The sequence below is a fragment of the Ochlerotatus camptorhynchus genome, unplaced genomic scaffold (assembly GCF_037179485.1).
Source record: "Ochlerotatus camptorhynchus isolate MF236.1 unplaced genomic scaffold, CSIRO-AGI_Acam_v1.1 ptg000313l, whole genome shotgun sequence".
Classification (NCBI taxonomy): domain Eukaryota; kingdom Metazoa; phylum Arthropoda; class Insecta; order Diptera; family Culicidae; genus Ochlerotatus; species Ochlerotatus camptorhynchus.
The window spans coordinates 138,602-156,804 of record NW_027040801.1 but is presented as its reverse complement, the minus strand read 5'-3'; the positions used below and the strand labels follow the sequence as shown (position 1 = coordinate 156,804).

The window sequence follows — 18,203 nt, the reverse complement described above, 5'->3', positions numbered from 1 at the left end:
ATTCAGCAAGGCACAACGATGCTCCTGAGGCGGTAGGTTTACTGGGTCACGCCAATGTAGACTTCGTAGTGCAGCCCGGACAAATTTACGTTGCACAGATTCGATCCTGGAGATCCACACAGCTTCATACGGTGACCAAACAATCGATGCAAATTCTAGTATTGATCTACCTAGAGAGCAATAAAGAGCACGCAAGCAAAGTGGATCATTGAAGTCTTGCGCGATTTTTAGAATGAATCCTAATTGACGGTTGGCTTTGTCAACAACAGCTGAATAATGCATCTTGAATGTGAGTTGGTGATCCAAGATCCTTCACTTTATCAACGCGCTCAAGTTCCTGTCCATCGATCGTGTAGTTGTACAGAATAGGGTTTTTGCACCGCCGATACGAGATGATGCAACACTTAGATACACTCACTTTGAGGAAGCTGGAGTTGCACCAATGAGCGAATCGATCCAGTAACTCTTGAAGTTGCCTGCAATCGGCTTCATTTCGTACTACGAGATAAATTTTAAAATCGTCTGCATAAATCAGCAGTCCCCCATTTGCTAAAAGGATCGTCACGTCATTGAAAAATAATACGAATAACAATGGGCCAAGGTTGCTGCCTTGAGGCACACCATAGCACGGAGTAAACGGAGCAGACACTGTTGATCCTATTTTAACAACGAGCTACCTGTTGCTTAAGTACGAACGAAGCCAATTACATACTCTGCTGGAAACGCCTAGTCGAAGTAGCTGGGCAAGAAGAATATCGTGGTTCACGGTGTCGAAAGCAGCCTTTTTGTCGGTGTATACAGCATCAACCTGAGCTCCATCGTCCATTGTGCCGATGCAAAAAGAGGTAAATTCACACAGCTTGCTGTCCACTGATCGTTTGGAGTATAATCCGTGTTTAAAGGCACTGATGTAGTTCCTGCAAGAGCTGAACAGTACTTCATTGACGATGATTTCGAGGCATTTAGATCCAGCTGACAACGAAGTTATCCCACGGTAGTTAGAAATATCTGACTTATCACCTTTCTTGTGCACTGGAAGCATATGGGAGGTCTTCCAAGCAGAAGGAAACCACTGTTGCTGCAATGATTGGTTGAAAAGTATTTGAAGAGGAGCAACCAAAAGTGCACTAAAATTTTTGGAATACACACGAAGGAATGCCATCCGGGCCAGGTTGATAAGACTGCTTGAGTTTCTGTAGAGCTGATTCAACCGTCGCTGTGTTGATGTTGAATACATCAAGATCTACCGCGTCTCTTGGTACCAGCTCAACAGCTACAACACGGAAAGTGACCGCTGCAAGAATTATTTTACAGCGGTTTGTTTACCTAGGCGCCCACTTTCTGTGGTATAAATTTCACGGTGTTTCGTGCAGTGAGTCAAAAATTATTCCAGATGGAAGCCGAGAGGAGAGAGAAAATTCTGCACACCCACGTTGATAATCCAACGTGGTCCGCAATAAAAATAGCAAAAACGTTGAAAATCGTCAAATCAACCGTATATGCTGTGCTCAAACGTTTTAGGGAGCGAAAGAGCGTGGATCGAGTGCCTCAAGGTTAGCGTCGTAGTGGAACATATGACCGCAAGCTGAACCAGAAGGTGTTGAGAACCGTCAGAGCAAACCCTGGACTATCAGATAATGAAATCGCACAAAAATACGCTGCTGCTCGCAGTACCGTTCGAAGAATTCGTTTGCGAGCAGGATATCGTTCTTATCGAGCCAGCAAGCAACCAAACAGAACGTTGAAGCGAAGTTTCGCCACCAAAACTCGAGCTCGGAAATTTTACCAGCAGGTTTTGACGAAGTACCAAGGATGCTCATCGACGATGAAACCTACGTCATAATGGATTTCGGACAGCTTCCTGGTCAAAAATTCTACATGGCGACGGCACGAGGAGATGTTGCTGCGAAGTTTAAGTTTGCTTTTATGGAAAAATTTGCCAAAAAACTGATGATGCAGCTGCGGAGCAAAGACCAAAGTATTCGTGACAAATAAGACGATGGACTCGAAGCTGTACAAGTAAGAATGCCTCAAAAACCGCGTACTACCTTTCATTAAAGCCCATAAAGGTCCCGTGAAGTTTTGGCCAGATTTGGCGAGTTGCCACTACAGCCGGGAAATCATCCAGTGGTACCGCGATAACAACGTCGTAGATTTCATCGATAAAAACATAAATCCACCCAACGGCCCGCAGTTCCGGCCCACCGAGAGATTTTGGGCAATAGTGAAGCGGAAGCTTAAGAAAAGTGGAAAAACGGCTCGGGACGCGATACAGATGACCAAAATGTGGAACAAATGTGCCAAGGAAGTTGACTCCGGAAGTGTGCAGCGTTTGATGGGAGGATTAAAGAAGAAAGTGCGAATTTTCATCAGAAACGAAGAGAAATGATTTGTATTGAAATTTTTTTTCTTAAAAGTTCAGTGAATTACCTTTGTTTTGATGCATTAACCTTATTTGTACGTCAATCCGTTACCGAGATACAGATGATTTTATTATTCCGGATTCTAAATGGACATAGCTTTAACGTACATTTCGTACGAAAAAACGATTGTATCCACGATAGATTCAACTAGCTTCGTCAAACTGGTGCTTTAGATACAAACATCGTTGACAACAATATCGCTGCAGTAACTTGGAGCGCCGTCGACGCAGGGTGCGAAGATGCACATTGGACCAAGCAGGACCGCAGACCGATGCATGCCACTGGACCTGGACGCATTGGATCACAGAAGAAAACTGCAACAAGCCTAATTTGTAGCGAAACTTTTAAATGGCAATGTGGGCTGCCCTCAACTGCTTTCACAATTAAACTTCCGTGTTCCTCAAAGGTTGTTGCTGCAATCATCCTTACTACAACCAAGATTCCATCGGACTGCATATGGATACCATGAGCCAATGGGCCTGGGGGTAAAATGAACAGGTGGGGTAAAATGAACAGGTGGGGTAAAATGAACATGTAGTGAAATCACGGCAAAAATAGTTAAATTCAGAACCATATTATCAGCAACCCTATCTGAAGAGTATTTTAAGCTGTTTGAAACACCCTCTACGAATCAGGAGCTGTCAAATGAAAAGAAAAAAAAAAATAAATGAAAACAAAATCACCGGCTCGATTCGGACTGTGAAAGTTATTTACGCTCGCAGAAAATAAGCTTTTTGTAAGTGAAAAATCAAAATCTAACCAAATATAGCCATCAGTTTCGTTAACTTGACGTTTTCCTAAGGATTTATGGAAGATTGTAAGTATTTTCATCAATAATTCGTTTTAAATTAACACTCGAAAACAGCTAATGCACTGGGGGTAAAATGAACAGTTCATGATGGGGGTAAAATGAACAGTGTGTATAATCATGGCATATTTTCGGATGCCTCGGGTTTATAAAAGAAAAACGCAAAGACAAACATGGACAGACACACAAATGGCAGCGGCTAACCCTGCCGTTGGATGCGGAATGTCTGTAAGAGCTGCACCTATCAAATACCAGATCCCAAGGATCACGCTCGCCAGGTGGATAGCTTCACCGAAGAAGAAGAAACCCCTAGGATCGAAAACATCGGTGTTCTCTACTGAACAGGAAATGGAACTAGTGCAACATTTGCTTGATCTGCAGTCCCGATTCTATGACATCACTATGAGGGATGTTCAAATGCTGGCATATGAGTTAGCTGAGCGGAACGGCTTACCTCATCCGTTAGCGTTAGCGTTAGCGTTAGCGTTGTTATGATATACTTCGTAGATTGGATACTAGCGACACTCACGTCTCTTCTGAAATTCTCAGCTAGACTACTTTCAGGAATAATGCTGGGGAGTAAACATTGATTCCAATCTAAACAAGAGTAACAGAAGCATGACTGTCGCTATTCCCGGCCACGCCCATCTTTACCATAACTAGGGATAAGGAAGGAAATGTTGATGTAGTACTTACTTAACGAGAGGCCACCGACTTAGCGACACCCTCATAAGTGCTACGGAGTTGGAGGGTTGGGTAGGATATTCGGTTAGGATTCACCTCGAGCTGGCGATGCAACCAAAAGTATGTATTGTTTATTTGTTGTTCATTTAATCTCTCGATAGCCGACTATCGAAAGAAAATATTCATTTTGTTTAGTGATCATGAATTTTAAGAGTCATGACGGAGAGCTTGGGATTAAGCCCATGATTTTCTGATCAGTAAACAGAAACGATCCCTCCAGGGTCATCGAGCATCTCAGAACCATAACGCTTCGCGACAATACAGGACTACGTTTTCGCTTGATATGCAAATAGTTTCCGACGTTAATGTTCCATATCAAATATACAAATGATGGTGGCGATTTATTGTGCTGTGGAAGAGCTTGGGGTTAAATCCATGATTTTCTGCTCAGTAAACAAAATCGATCCCTCCAGGGTCATCCAGCATCCAATAATCCACAGCGCTTCGCGTCAAATTACGATTAAGTTCTCTTTAGTTATGTAGCGAATGATTAAGATATGCAGAATTCATATGCCTTTTCGACCGGTAATCAATTCAAAATATACAAATAGTACTGCCAACGACGACGACGATTATAGTGAATTTAGAGCTTACCCCTTGTCTAGGATAAAGATACCTTGGCACCTCCACAGGATCCTCATGTGCATCTATCACTGTCTGCAAACATATTAAAAGTTAACGCACATGATATTCTGAAATTAATGTTTTTATCTGACATTCACATAACTTTCATATTATTATTATTATTCTATGTGATAAATCACACACATTTCACTGGACACATAAATTTCATGTTGTGTTTTGGAGCGATTCCCAATTATAAGACCACATGAAAGTTATGTGAAATTCTAATGGATATTTGCCATCTGAAATGTGATTTTTTTTTCTTTTCTTTTTCCGTTTTCCCTCTTTCCGCTTCCCCTTTCCTTTTTCCCCCTTCCCTTATCCCCTTTTTCCTCCTTTTTATTTTTTTTCCTTTCTTTTTTTTTGAGTGTATTATTGCCACGCACAACGCACCGCTCCTAACCTTAATCAGTTGTAAATTATTCGGTGCGTGGTGTATACAGAACATTAAAGATATGTTTTCAAAAAAGAATTTCCAGTTAATGTGCCGTCGGATCGGCGAGTTTGAAGTTTGGTTACAACGCATCCCAGGTGACGGAAATTGTCTATTTGGTAGCCTCGTTCTCCAAATACTGGGAATTCATCCTGCCGAGTCAGTTTTCCCAAATAAGGTGTCGCAGATGCGAGCATCAATCGTTGAACATCTTCAACGAAATTTTGCCAGATACTGGGTCTATCTAGTCCCGTTTGCCGAAGATGTAATAAAACACGGATTCATCGACGTATACGACCGTGTTTGGAAATATTTAGAGTTGCTTTCTCACGACGGCACTTGGGGTGGTGAGGAATGTTTATCCATTGCGTGTGAACTCTACAACGTCAGTATCACCATCTAGGAAGAACGCACCGGTCGGTTTAGAGAGTATCCCGTAGGGACCGCTACCTCTCAAAAAGTCGCTATTTATTATACTGGCTCTCACTACGACAGCGTTGTCTTTTGTGCTCATATTGACATCCAAGATTCTGCCGGGTCAGTTGATATTCCAACAGCTGGACATGTGCTTAATGTCCTGCCTTTTTGTGATCACCTGGCCGTTTGTCGATCTTTCCTTCATCAGTTGGCAATAACCCCGGGTGAAAAAGAAGTGTCTGCGCTAAACTCGATGATGCTTAAATACGCCCACCTTAAATCAAACTCAGATTCAGGTAATCATATCATCTGTAGATTTTGCACCGTTGCTAATAACTTCTGCCTGATTTATTCTAGGCCAAAGTGTAATTAATCGATCCAATTTTGAAGACACGGCGCACAAGATTCTGTCTGCTCTCTCTGAATTGTTTGACACTAATATAACTGTTTATAGCGAAGATACAGATGAGCGGCACCTATTTACCGTCAACTCAGACACTTTATCACGTGTAAGGATTTATCTGGGAACAAGAGACTGCATTTGCATCAGTGGCAGCGTACTGCAAACCACTGACTTGTCACCTCCGGCAAAGAAGACTAGAACTGGAGAGCTTTTGGGGGTTCAATCTTGTTTCGTCGGATCAACGAAGGATGGTAGTCCGACGAAACTGCTTCTGTCAACACCAGCTACTGACCTCTCTCTCATTCCTACTCCTGGCGTCAATGCATCTGATAATTCCTTATTTATTCAGCCTACATTACCTACTACTGTTTCGGTTGCCCAACCTTTGCCCGTTCAATCATCGTCTGCTAATGAAGTCGTAGCCTGATCTTCTGTGGTGCAATCAGGCTCAGACAATAATGACGATTGCCTTCCAAAAATGGTCTCCTGGAATGTGTCGGGTTGTCAAACACGCGAGAAGCGGAATGGAATTGATTATTGTCTTCATCATGACGGGGTTGGAATTGCTTTCCTTTAGGAGGCTAATATTGACGCAGCAAAATCCGATACTAAGAATTATATTTGGTTAACTGGGAGCACTCGTAAAAACAAAAAACGCAATTTGGCCATTCTGGTTTCCAAGTGGCACAATGTTAATGTAAACGATATTAATTGCATTGGGTCATTTATCTTGACGGCTAACGTATATTATACAGCTGGCCTTACCACTTACCGTATGATAGTGGTCAATGTGCATGCTCCAAATAAAACCAATTCGACATATTTGGGACAGCTTGGTGGATTCTATGCGAGCTGCTCAGACAAGGAACTCGTTATTCTGGTCGGTGATTTTAATAGTCATCTTGCCTACAATGACTCCACTGAGCGAGAGAGAAGCTGTCTTGGGAGAATTACATGTCACGAAAAGAGCAATCAATCTGGAGTACAATTACGTTATTTTTTGGTACGGCACAATATGGTAGTTCGATCCATGCGGTCCGACAAGTCACTGTTATGGACATGGACTAACGGTGTAACACGTTCACAGCTAGATCATATAATAAATCCTTTTGTATCCAAGCATTACATTCGCGACATTAAAGCAAAGAAACCCGGAGGTGTCAAAACTGACCATAAGATGATAACCTGGTCTATGATGCTAAACCGAAAAATAGGTGCTAAATCAAACCCTAGATGCAATCAACAATTAAAACGATTTCGACAACCTCACTTCCTTCCGTTGGATGAGCCTTCAATCCTGCAACACTCTGATGCTCAAAGAGTGTACCACGAAGAGCTCCAGAAGTCACAGTCCGATAAACACTTGTGGGTAAGTAATGCATGGGATGGTCTTGTCCAGAAGATGAGGAAGGCTGCAAAACAGGCCATTCAAATTAAAGGGCGCCTACCACCTGGTCGGGACTGCCGGAAACTGGTGGCACTGATATGCAAATATAGGTTCTGGATGTCGTGGAAACCTTCGGTTAAAATATCCACTAAACTATCTGACGTTACTTCTCGCTTGAAACTTAAACTACAGCATTATGACGAGAAAAATGCGAAGAATTCTTTAAAAACCTTCACAGGTATCCTTACGGAGCCCGTATCAACCGTACTCATAAGTACCTCAAAAAACACCGCAAACGAAAGAGTATAGTGCGCTTCTCAACAATCCCGATTACCAGCTGGAATGCAGTACGTGAAGATCATGCAGACGGATTGCCCGAGCAGATTCCTGAAACTGACGGTCGCTCATTACCAGCGAGCCCTACGCTTGGAAATATACGTCGACTCCTGAGTATGATGACAAATGGGAAGGCTAGTGGCCAAGATCGCATACCCACAGAGTACCTGAAGTATGCAAATTCCGCTATTTTGCTAGAGTTGAAGGATTTGTTAGAAGCTGTGTGGACCGAAAATAATCTTCCGAATTCTTGGAAGAATAATCTCATTATTCCAATACCAAAAGTTCCTAACCCGTGTCGACATCACAATATCGCCGGATTTGCTTATCTAGTTCTGGTTATAAACTATATGCGATGTGGGTTCTCGAAACGCTTCAAAGATATGTGGGCAATATAGGACATCATCAAGCTGCATTTTTGTCCGAGCGATCAACCTTCGATCATCTTTTTGTGGTTCAGCGTATACTCCAAGAGCGATGGAATGGTGGCGTTCCAGTGGCTGTTATGTCGTTAGACATCGAAAAAGCGTTTGACATGGTTAACCTCAAATGCCTACCAGCTATACTTAAAGGTAAACCACACATCAAGAGAAGCTCTTTTTAATTAATCACTCTCATTTTCTTAAATTATAAATGTACAGGGAAAGGAGTACCGCATGGCGTGATCAATCGAGTTGTAGAATGTTTACGAGGCGATGTGGAACAGACACTCTGGCAAGGGGAGCTTTCGCATCCTACTCCTCGTCACATTGGCATTAAGGTGATACTCTAAGGAAGCCTTAGCGTGAAACTTCAAAGGCACAAATGTCAGCTTCCACAAAACATACAAATTTGAAATTGCTACTCTCTGTTTGTAGTAGCACAGCAAACAAGGAGTAGCAATTTCAAATTTGTATGTTTTGTGGAAGCTGGCATTTGTGCTTTTAAAGTTTCACGCTAAGGATTCTTTAGAGTATCCCCTTAAGCAGGGGTGCCCTCTGAGCCCTTTTGTGTTCAATTTGATCATGGAGGCGGTTTTAGAAACTGTGGAAGAAGATTGTGGAATATTCTGCCTCAATCAAAGTGGCTCTATTACCTTACCAATCGTCCTGGCATACGCCGACGATTTAATAATAATTGTTGAAAACCCGGAACACCTAGAGCTCATCGTTGCCTCAATAAAACAATATTTAGCTACTGTTGGGCTAAATATTAATGAAGACAAGTGCCAGCTACTTGTGCGAAATCCCACCGGTTCGACACAGGATCGGATGGACATCTTGGGGAAGAATTATGAAGTGCAAAAAACATTGAAGTACTTGGGCTGCTACTTAACTCCTAAATTAGACCGACCGCTGACTACCAGAACCCGGTGCCGTAACACCATTAAAACATCTAGAGTTGTGATGGATTTCTTGAAGCAGCATACTCCTAGCTGGGAGTTGGGGAGATTGATCTATGACACCGTCCTTGCGCCTGCAATGCTCTATGGCACTCAAACTGCTGTGCTTACAAAGCACAGTAGGACCTCACTTCGGAATTATGAAAGGCAGATCGTGCGAGAGATGGCAACACTATGCCGTCACGAAGAACCAGATGCGTTACGTCGATCAATACACGTTTTACTACGGAAGAAGAGAATTACACAGAGAGTTCGTGTGCACCAGCTGCGCTATTGGGGGCATATTCAACGCCGTCCTGCCATTCACCCAACGAAAGGCTTACCTCATCCGTTCAGTCACAAACTAAAGATGGCAGGTAGAAACTGGCTAGAGGGGTTTCTTAAGCGGAATCAAACCCTTTCCTTTCGGAAACCTGAAACTACATTTGCGGCTCGAGCAAGAGGTTTTAACAAAGTTTCCGTGGGTGCTTTTTACGGCATTCTTGGTGACACATTGGACAGCAAGCAGTTTCCTCTGTCACGCATAGTCAATGCTGACGAGACCGGTATTAGCACGGTAATTTTGATAGTTTTTTTTTTTAATATAGGTATTTCATATTTACTTATGGCATTGTAACAAACACAGGTCCCTCCGAAAAAGATGAAAATTGATGCTAAGAAGGGCAAGAAGCAAGTAGGGTCCATAACATCGGGTTAGAGAGGTGTATTAACCAGAGATGCGACCTATCACAATCACCATCATCAAACAGCTGATGGTAGTAACGCTTTGTACATTCATATCAATGTGCTCGTCGAAGCTCTCTCCATGACCATCCATCAAGTTGACGAAAGAAGTAAAAAGCAATTGGTGAATCTCGTCTTCTGTTGTGATCCATCACCGATCTGGTCATTCCTGACAATCACGACACTCATCGGTGCTCGTTTTGAAGCAGTGGCTGCTTTGCTTGCTTATGTGAGTGTGTTGGTGAGTGAGCCCAACAGCTTCCGTTTAATGTTGCCTGCTTTGTTTGTAACTCACACACTCGGGCCTGCCGAGACGAACTTGGAATGCGAAGGCATTGTTTTCATTTTCTTCAGTCGTTTCGCTTTTTCTCATGATCGTACTGCAGAAGTCTTTACTGTTTTCGTTGTGCTTTTCATTATCAGCAGCGAGTGTAACGATTCGCTTGTGAGCAGCGACCATTACTGGTGATTGTTGTTTGCCATGGATCTAACTCTCACTGCGCGACAAAACGATCTGTAAGCGATAGTCGGTTGATGCGAAGACGAGTGTCACGTGAGTGTCATGATATTTTGCATCACTGGTATTAACCACCATAATGATGTGCATGTCCGCGTCAGGGCAACATGTGTCGCCTTACATTATTTTCCCCCGAGTAGGCATGCACGATGCGCTTAAAAAAGGAGCACCGAATGGGACGAAGTTCAACTGCAATCCTTCCGGATACATGACCAGTGAAATCTTCCTCGACTGGTTTAACCACTTTCTGGTAAACGTAAACCCTACGAAGGAAAACCCTGCACTCCTGATAATTGATGGTCACAGCTCCCACTCCAAAAATCTGGCATTTGCTGAAAGAGCTCGTGCTAATTTTGTTACAGTTCTCGTGTTGCCGCCACATTGCAGTAACCAAATGCAGCCCTTGGATGTGGCTTTCATGGGATCATTTAAAAGTTACTACGCGAGAGCTTCTGAGGACTTCATGTGACGTCTCCGAATTGATGGGTGCCGCTTTTCTCAAGGCTGCTTCTGCTAGTGACAAGTCCGATGGTAGTTGATGAATCCACAGTACAGCAAGTAACACTTCCAGTTTTTACCATTGATTCAGTTGTTCCACCAGAACACCACGATAGCACAGACGAGCCTTTAATTGGTAGACCAGATTCTTCTGTTGTCGCTCAAGTTGATCCAGCTTCTGAAACCGCTCCGAACTCATCATTCAACATCACACCGTCACAAATTTTACCATTGCCGAAGATGTCTATTCCTAGAGTAACAAAACAAAAGCGTAAATCGGAAAAGGCAGTGGAGATAACCACCGAAAGCTACCGTCAAGACCTGGCTATAGATGACAAAAACCAACAAAAACCAGCAAGTCGATCAAGAAAGGGCGAAAACTACCAAAGAATGATGAACGTTGCGAAGATACCTTATGCGAATTGTGTGGTGATTCTTTTTCTGATTCAAGTGATGGTTATGGGTGGAGGAAATGCCTCGCCTGTTTGAATTGGTTTCATCAAATATATCATATTAACAATATGATCCATTCATGCATTTTCCAAATATTGCAATGGCGACCCGCACGCGCCATCTAGCGTTGAAAAAGGCCAGCAACAATCATTCAATTACAATCGAGGGGTGCGAATATAGCACTTATTACAAAAGTAAGAGTCACATTATTTTTATTAATAACATTGTGTATATTTATTACTTTAAAATTTGTCCGACATGTTACTTTTGGCATCAAATAAAATAATATGCTGAAATACATTCATTTGAAATATTAAACAAATTTTCATTTGGTTTATCCCTCGTGACGATAAACAAATACATTGGTAGCCTTTTTGCCAACAGAGGTGCTTTCATCGCTAAAAATTTGGTTCGCCAGCTAAGCGGAAGAGTGGATCATATTGTTAATATAATATATTTGGTTTCATGCTAAATGTAGCAACGATGATGGTTTTCGATGTCGCATATGTAACTGATACATAACTCTTTTGATTTGTTGATTGTTGAATAAGATTCATTATTTTGATTTGTTCCATGAATTATTACTGATTGAATAAATGGTTTTGTACCTTAATTACCGTTTTTTTTTAACCATTTTACCATATTTTTTTTATGATAAATAGCTTTTATGAGGATACCTTATCATGTTTGCCTATTTTTAAAACAAGATGTTTAATTTATTCGAGGAAAGTACTGGCGAACTCGGCATTTCCCGGTATTCATTTTGAAAACGTAAGCAATGTTGTTTCTAAAGCTATGTTGAAGATTTACAGTTTACGTAATCGTTGAAAGATAACTACCTCTGTATGTTCATTATGCCCCCACTACATGTTCATTTTACCCCCAGCATCTGTTCATATTACCCCCACTGTATGTTCATTTTACCCCCAATACATGTTCATTTTACCCTCATATAAAAAATCAGCCTTGTATTGTGAGCTGGTGGAAATACAGGAATTATATTGAAAACTTGTTGTTTTTGATACATTGCTATACTGCCCATAATAGCATAACTGTCCCATATGAATAGGAAATCAAGCAAAGATGGGACAATTATGCGAGTATTGGCAGTATAGTCCACTATTTTAAATATGAAGGGAAGCTTAATTTTACGCAGTAAGACAAATATGTTATTAGTTTATAAAAGAGAAAACGGGGGAATTGCTTAGGGTGATCATTTTACCCCCAGTTCCCCTACCCTCTTGCTACTGTGTGTTTCTATTGTCATATAATAAAACGTGAATTTTCCCAAAGGCACTTGTCAGCGGTAGGTGGATTAATCAGGGTTTTTTTTTATTATATATATATATTTTTTTATTTTTATATTAGCCTATTTTTCGAACAAAGTTTATTTCTTCAAATGCACTGCTGCTAGGAAATCATCTCACAAAGGTTTTGTACGAAAATATTTATTCTATAAGAACCTTGTTTATACGCTACAGTCCAAAGCAAGAACCGTCATTACATTGTTTGCAAAAAAACATGCAGAGGATCCACTCTTGCAATTGATATTCATGGTATTTGATTAGCGTGTACAGTTTATTCCTAATGCTACAGTTCATTTCTAATGGAGAAATCCAAAGTTCGGTAAAGTCAACATAGATGAAAAAGTATAATAATATTAAAATAACAAAAATATATAAAATGAATAAGCAATCCGGAAACATAATATGATTCGGAAGGGAAGTAAATCCGTTGGTCCCCGGTTCATGAGTTGATGGGTCGATAGGTAGGGTCCAGCTGTGGGAGCTGCCTTCCTGGTGTGGGTAGCATAGGTACTCAGTATGGAAATGAAGATTGACGGAAAACAAATCAAGGAAAAAAAAAATGAATAAAAAGCTGTGCTCATCAGTCAACTTTGCCCAGAGAAACATTCTATTGAATGCAGTGCAGAAATGTGCAATTATACCACTGGTTTCCTGATTAACACCTTGATCAGCAAAGAATTGCACCGTTTCCACATTTCCTTTATGGCTTGCATGATGGAGGGCAGTCCAGTCATAATCGTCCATCTCATATGGGTCCGAATTGTTCCTAACCAAGAGTTTCACAGCGCTCGTATGGCCCTTCCGTGCTGCAATGTGAAGTGGAGTTACACCGAAGTTTGTCCGAGAGCAAGTGTCCATACCTTGATCAATCAAGAATTTGACCATTTCCGCATTTCCGTTATAGCATGCAAAATGAAGTGCAGTCCATTGGTAGTTGTCCATCCGATTTGGGTCCGCATTATTCGCTATCAACTGTTTCACAACACTTACATGGCCATCCAGTGCAGCGATGTGAAGTGCAGTTTGACCAATGAATGTCTGACAGTTGGTGTTGAAACCCTGATTAATCAAGAATTTTACCGTTTCCACATTTTCGTTTCGGCTTGCATAATGGAGGGAACCCCAATTTTTACTGTCCATCGCGTATGGGTCCGAATTGTTCTCTATCAACAATTTAACAACGCTCGGATGGCCATTCTCCGCAGCAATGTGAAGTGGAGTTACATCGTGGATTGACCGAGAGGAAGTGTTCATACCACGATCAATCAAGAGTTGAACCGTTTCCACATTTCCTTTGCGGCTTGCATAATGAAGTGCAGTCCTTCCATCTTCGTCCAACTCGTTTAGGTCTGCATTATTTTCTACCAAGAGTTTCACAACACTCGCATGGCCATTCAGTGCAGCGATGTGAAGTGGCGTTTCGCCGTAGTATCTGCGATTGTTAGGGTCCACTTTGCACTTGAGCAGCAATTGAACCACACTAACATGACCATTCTCAACGGCAGAATGCAGCGCAGTGCATTTATCGAGATTTGCATTGTAACCAATTAGAAAATTACATATTTCGAAATATCCGCATTTCGCAGAGACATTTAACATATTGTTTAGTTGATGACTGGAGAACGATTCAACTTTTAGGGATGAAACCAATTTCAGACAACCACTCTCGCAGGCCCACAAAGCTACGTTCCAGTTTAGCCGGCACAAATCGTTTAAAGTCTCGGAGCAGTTTTCCTCTTCTCCAAGCTTGATCAGTGTCAGTTTCCTAATAAAATCGCGTTGAGATAGAACGTTGATCAATAAGTTTGGTTTCAACTCGGAAATGTGGTCACTTAGATATGTTGCTACGAAGTATTCACCAAATAATAAATGGCAGAACTGAACATCATTGTTGACTACCTTCACCAAAATAGATTTTTCTGCATCCTGCTCACATCGACTTTTGAATGTGTCATATTTTTTCTTATAATCCGGCTTCGTGAATAAATCCATGAGCATTTCAATGTCTAGCAGCCTTATCGCTAGCAGTTGATGTTCCAAAATATACACGTCAATTATTGAATTGAACTCAGCATCGTTGATATCAACCGTGCACTTAAATTTCGCTACAATTTTGTTGTGAAAACATTTACTGACAAAATGCTCTAAAAGTTGTACAATATTCAATATATCTTCTGACCAATCAAACGATCTCATATTGTCGAAATTCCCTGCTGAACTAAATTGTTCGAATTTGTTAGAGTAAATTTCAGCGAGCATTCGCATCATCAGAGGCAACCCGGAAATTTCACTGAAGTTGGATAAAATGCTGGAATGATATTTTTTTAAAAGAAGTTCCGAAAAGTTTTCAACAACTTTCTCATCAACACTCTTTTTCACCCATATTTTCTTCAAGTACCGGATCTGGTCCTCACGCTGAAAAGGGACTAGATATATTAGCTTCACATCGAACTTACTTTGCAATAATTCCTGCACGTGGAGTCTCGAGCTGATTATGAACTGAATACTCTTTTTCAAACTGAGCAGTTCGAGTATACTAATTACTTTCTCGGTGTATTTGGAATGTATTTCGTCAAATGCATCCAATGCTAAAATAATGGAATATCCTTCGTCATTTCGCCTTTCCGGGGCATTTAGGATGAGATTACAGTTATTCTCTGAAAGAACAGCGCTGAGAATTCCCCGGACATCGTTTAAGCTTGATACTTGTTCTATTTTGTTGAGTTCATTACAAAGTGTTCTTAAATACATCAAGAATACTGCAGATTGGTTTTGTTTTTGAACTTCAAACGCCAAAAACTGCAGTAATCTGGTTTTTCCCATACCGGGGTCTGCTACAAGTAAAATATGTTGCTGGTTTTTTAATCTTCCTCGAAGCTCTTCAACAAATCTAATATCACTTATCTGTCGAGCTATTGTGCTAGTCCTATCCTTATCTGTTGCCTTTCCTAATAATTTACCGGTTGGCTCTAATGCCACCTCTTCGTACTTTATATGGCGGTTAATAAACGTAATTTGCCACTCTTCTGCCTCTGGCATTACGCGCTTTATCACACCCGTCTGCATTTCACGCTTTATTTGTCCAAAGCATTGTTCTATATCTTGCTTGGTCAAAAAGCGCTTCCTATTTTCGTTAACAGGTTTGTTACAGTTGGCAAAATAAGCTTCCAGGTCGATATACACCTGCTCCAAGTCTTTTTCCCCCAGCTGACCGAGAATGTCCGGCTGGATCCACGTCTTCATCCAAGCCAGTAGTTCACCAACGATGATAGGCCGCAAATCGTTCGGTTGACCCACCGATAGAGTCAAATCGCGAAAGAAGTCACGAATGTCATCCTCACCAACGAATGGTGGCAAAAGTTTGTTCCTTGAGTCTTTCGCCAGGAAATTATTGTTGGCGGGTACTTCTTTCTCCATATCAACCTGATCGCTTTGCAACATAGTGTATAGCATGGCAACATTGGGCTTTGTATTTTCAGCATTGAAGTCGCCGGCAAAGCGACACTTTTTCCGGTCTATGATCATAACGTCTTTCAATGGAGTGCAATAGTGAATGAACATTTGGCTGATCGTTCCGCTATGAAAGAACTCTTTGATCGCATCTTTAATCGCAATGAAATCTTTGTTGATGTAATCGCACATCTCGTCGATAGCCTTCTCGGTTGGAATAAGTTCTAGGTTTCTGGCACTGGATCCAGAAAAACGTAGGATTTCATTTACTTCTCGTTCTTCGATCTTCACCCACTCGTTATCGGTCTGTTTCAGATCCTTATTGGTGAAGATGTAAAACATCTTCTTGTACTCCCTTGGCTCCAATCTTCCAGTCACACTCAAGTAGGATTTGGCATACTTGCATAAATCAAAGTCTCCGTTGCGTTTGGCACTATTTCCGGTCGGAAACAGGGCATCCAGATCGACAATTTTAACCTGTTCATCCTTGGTATCAGCGTGTTTTGCTTGAATTAAGTGGATCTCCTCGTTTGTATCGTCAATCAACACAACATCGTCAAACTTGTCGGCCATCTTCATTTCATACGCCATCCTTGTAGTGGAACTTAATTCCCGCATACGCAGCGACAGTGCGAGGGCAATGTCTGTTTGGAATTTTTCACCGTGGCCACCCGACTTAATTTCGCTTTCATACAGTTGTTGCTCCATTTTGAACCACCTGAAAAAAAAAGATACATATTTCATCAACTCAATAATGTAGTAATAATTAATTTGAGAACCACTGTCGATCCATATCAATCCACACCAAACAATCTTTGACTGAGAGCTAAGTATGATAATCTTTCGGTCCGAACAGGAGGTTACTTTTTTCGAAGCCCTCAATAGTTCGATTACCGATCTGAACTTAAAGAAAGCAGTTCACGCGATTCGCGATTCCGCGTGCGGAAGTCGATTAGTGAAATGGTGAAAAGTGACGCGTTAAAAATGGGCTGGTTTACTTCCGACGAAATTGTGACACTCTCCAAACAGTGGCACTATCCGTAATAGCATTTGTTGCCATAACGTAATTTTCAATACATACAATCGGCAACAGTCGGAAAGAGTGGCCAACATGGCACTCCGGATGCACACCACTAATGTATGAAGTGTACCTGCAAAGAGCCGGTGAAAATGGACTGAAATGAATCAGTTATAAGTGCTAGAAGAAAAAAAAAATGCATGGAACAGTGAAATGCCATCAAAAACAACAATTTAAGTGACTGTGAAACTTAAACAACTTAATTGCCAATAAGAAAAAAAAAAATAAAGAATATAAAAAAACTCATACCTAGTAGAAGTGACAACAGGATTGAGCAAAATGAAAGCACTGCCCGGAAAAAAATAACCATACAATTACCATATAATAATATAAAATCACAACTAAATCTTTTGCCAACAATCGATCTTATTGTATGTCCCAACCCACATTTTTTTCAGGCTGGGGGGTATGAAAATATTTAAATCGATTTATCTCCAGAAATACGGCTCTAATCGAGATTTGGAGGGTTTAGAGGTGTCAGAATTTTTTTCCTCAAAAAAAATGTCCCAACCCACTTTTTTTTCAGGCTGGGAGTATGAAATTTTTTAAATCGATTTATCTCCAAAAATACGGCTCTAATCGAGATTTGAAGGGTTTTTGGGTGTCAACATTTTTTTCATAAAAAAATGTCCCAACCCACATTTTTTCAGGCTGGCGCTTATGAAAATCTTTAAATCGATTTATCTTCGGAAATACGGCTCTAATCGAGATTTGGAGGGTTTTTAGGTGCCAGAATTTTTTTCCACAAAAAAAATATCCCAATCAACAATTTTTCAGGCTGGTAGTATAAAAATCTTTAGATCGATTTATCTCCGGAAATACGGCTCTAATCGAGATTTGGAGGGTTTTTAGGTGTCAGAATTTTTTTCCACAAAAAAATATCCCAACCAACAATTTTTCAGGCTGGGAGTATAAAAATCTTTAGATCGATTTATCTCCGGAAATACGGCTCTTATCGAGATTTGGAAGGTTTTTAGGTGTCAGAAATATTTTCCTCAAAAATATATGTCCCAACCTACATTTTTTTAGGCTGGCGGTTATGGAAATCTTTAAATCAATTTATCTCCGGAAATACGGCTCTAATCGAGATTTGGAGGGTGTCTAGGTGTCAGAAATATTTTCCTCAAAAAAAAATGTCCCAACCCACATTTATTCAGGCTGGGGGGTATGAAAATCTTTAAATCAATTTATCTCCGGAAATACCTCTCTTATCGAGATTTG

At 41.0% G+C, this 18,203-nt stretch overlaps 2 protein-coding genes across 4 annotated transcripts in view; both read right to left on the bottom strand.

Moving 5' to 3' along the window:
• Positions 1-826, bottom strand: part of LOC135707509 (glutamic acid-rich protein-like) — a 44,475-nt gene extending 43,649 nt beyond the window's left edge. Inside the window, exon 1 of the mRNA XM_065229355.1 lies at positions 709-826. Within this exon, the coding sequence (XP_065085427.1) occupies positions 709-826 (118 nt within the window). The remainder of the gene's footprint in view (positions 1-708) is intronic.
• An 11,640-nt stretch (positions 827-12,466) lies between these two features.
• Positions 12,467-18,203, bottom strand: part of LOC135707469 (uncharacterized) — a 46,128-nt gene continuing 40,391 nt past the window's right edge. For 2 of the 3 annotated variants that reach the window (XM_065229289.1, XM_065229290.1), the window contains one exon: positions 12,467-16,622. In XM_065229289.1, coding sequence (XP_065085361.1) covers positions 12,623-16,612 — 3,990 coding nt within the window. In that variant the 5' untranslated portion in view covers positions 16,613-16,622 and the 3' untranslated portion in view covers positions 12,467-12,622. The remainder of the gene's footprint in view (positions 16,623-18,203) is intronic. The other variant, XM_065229291.1, reaches the window with a different exon arrangement.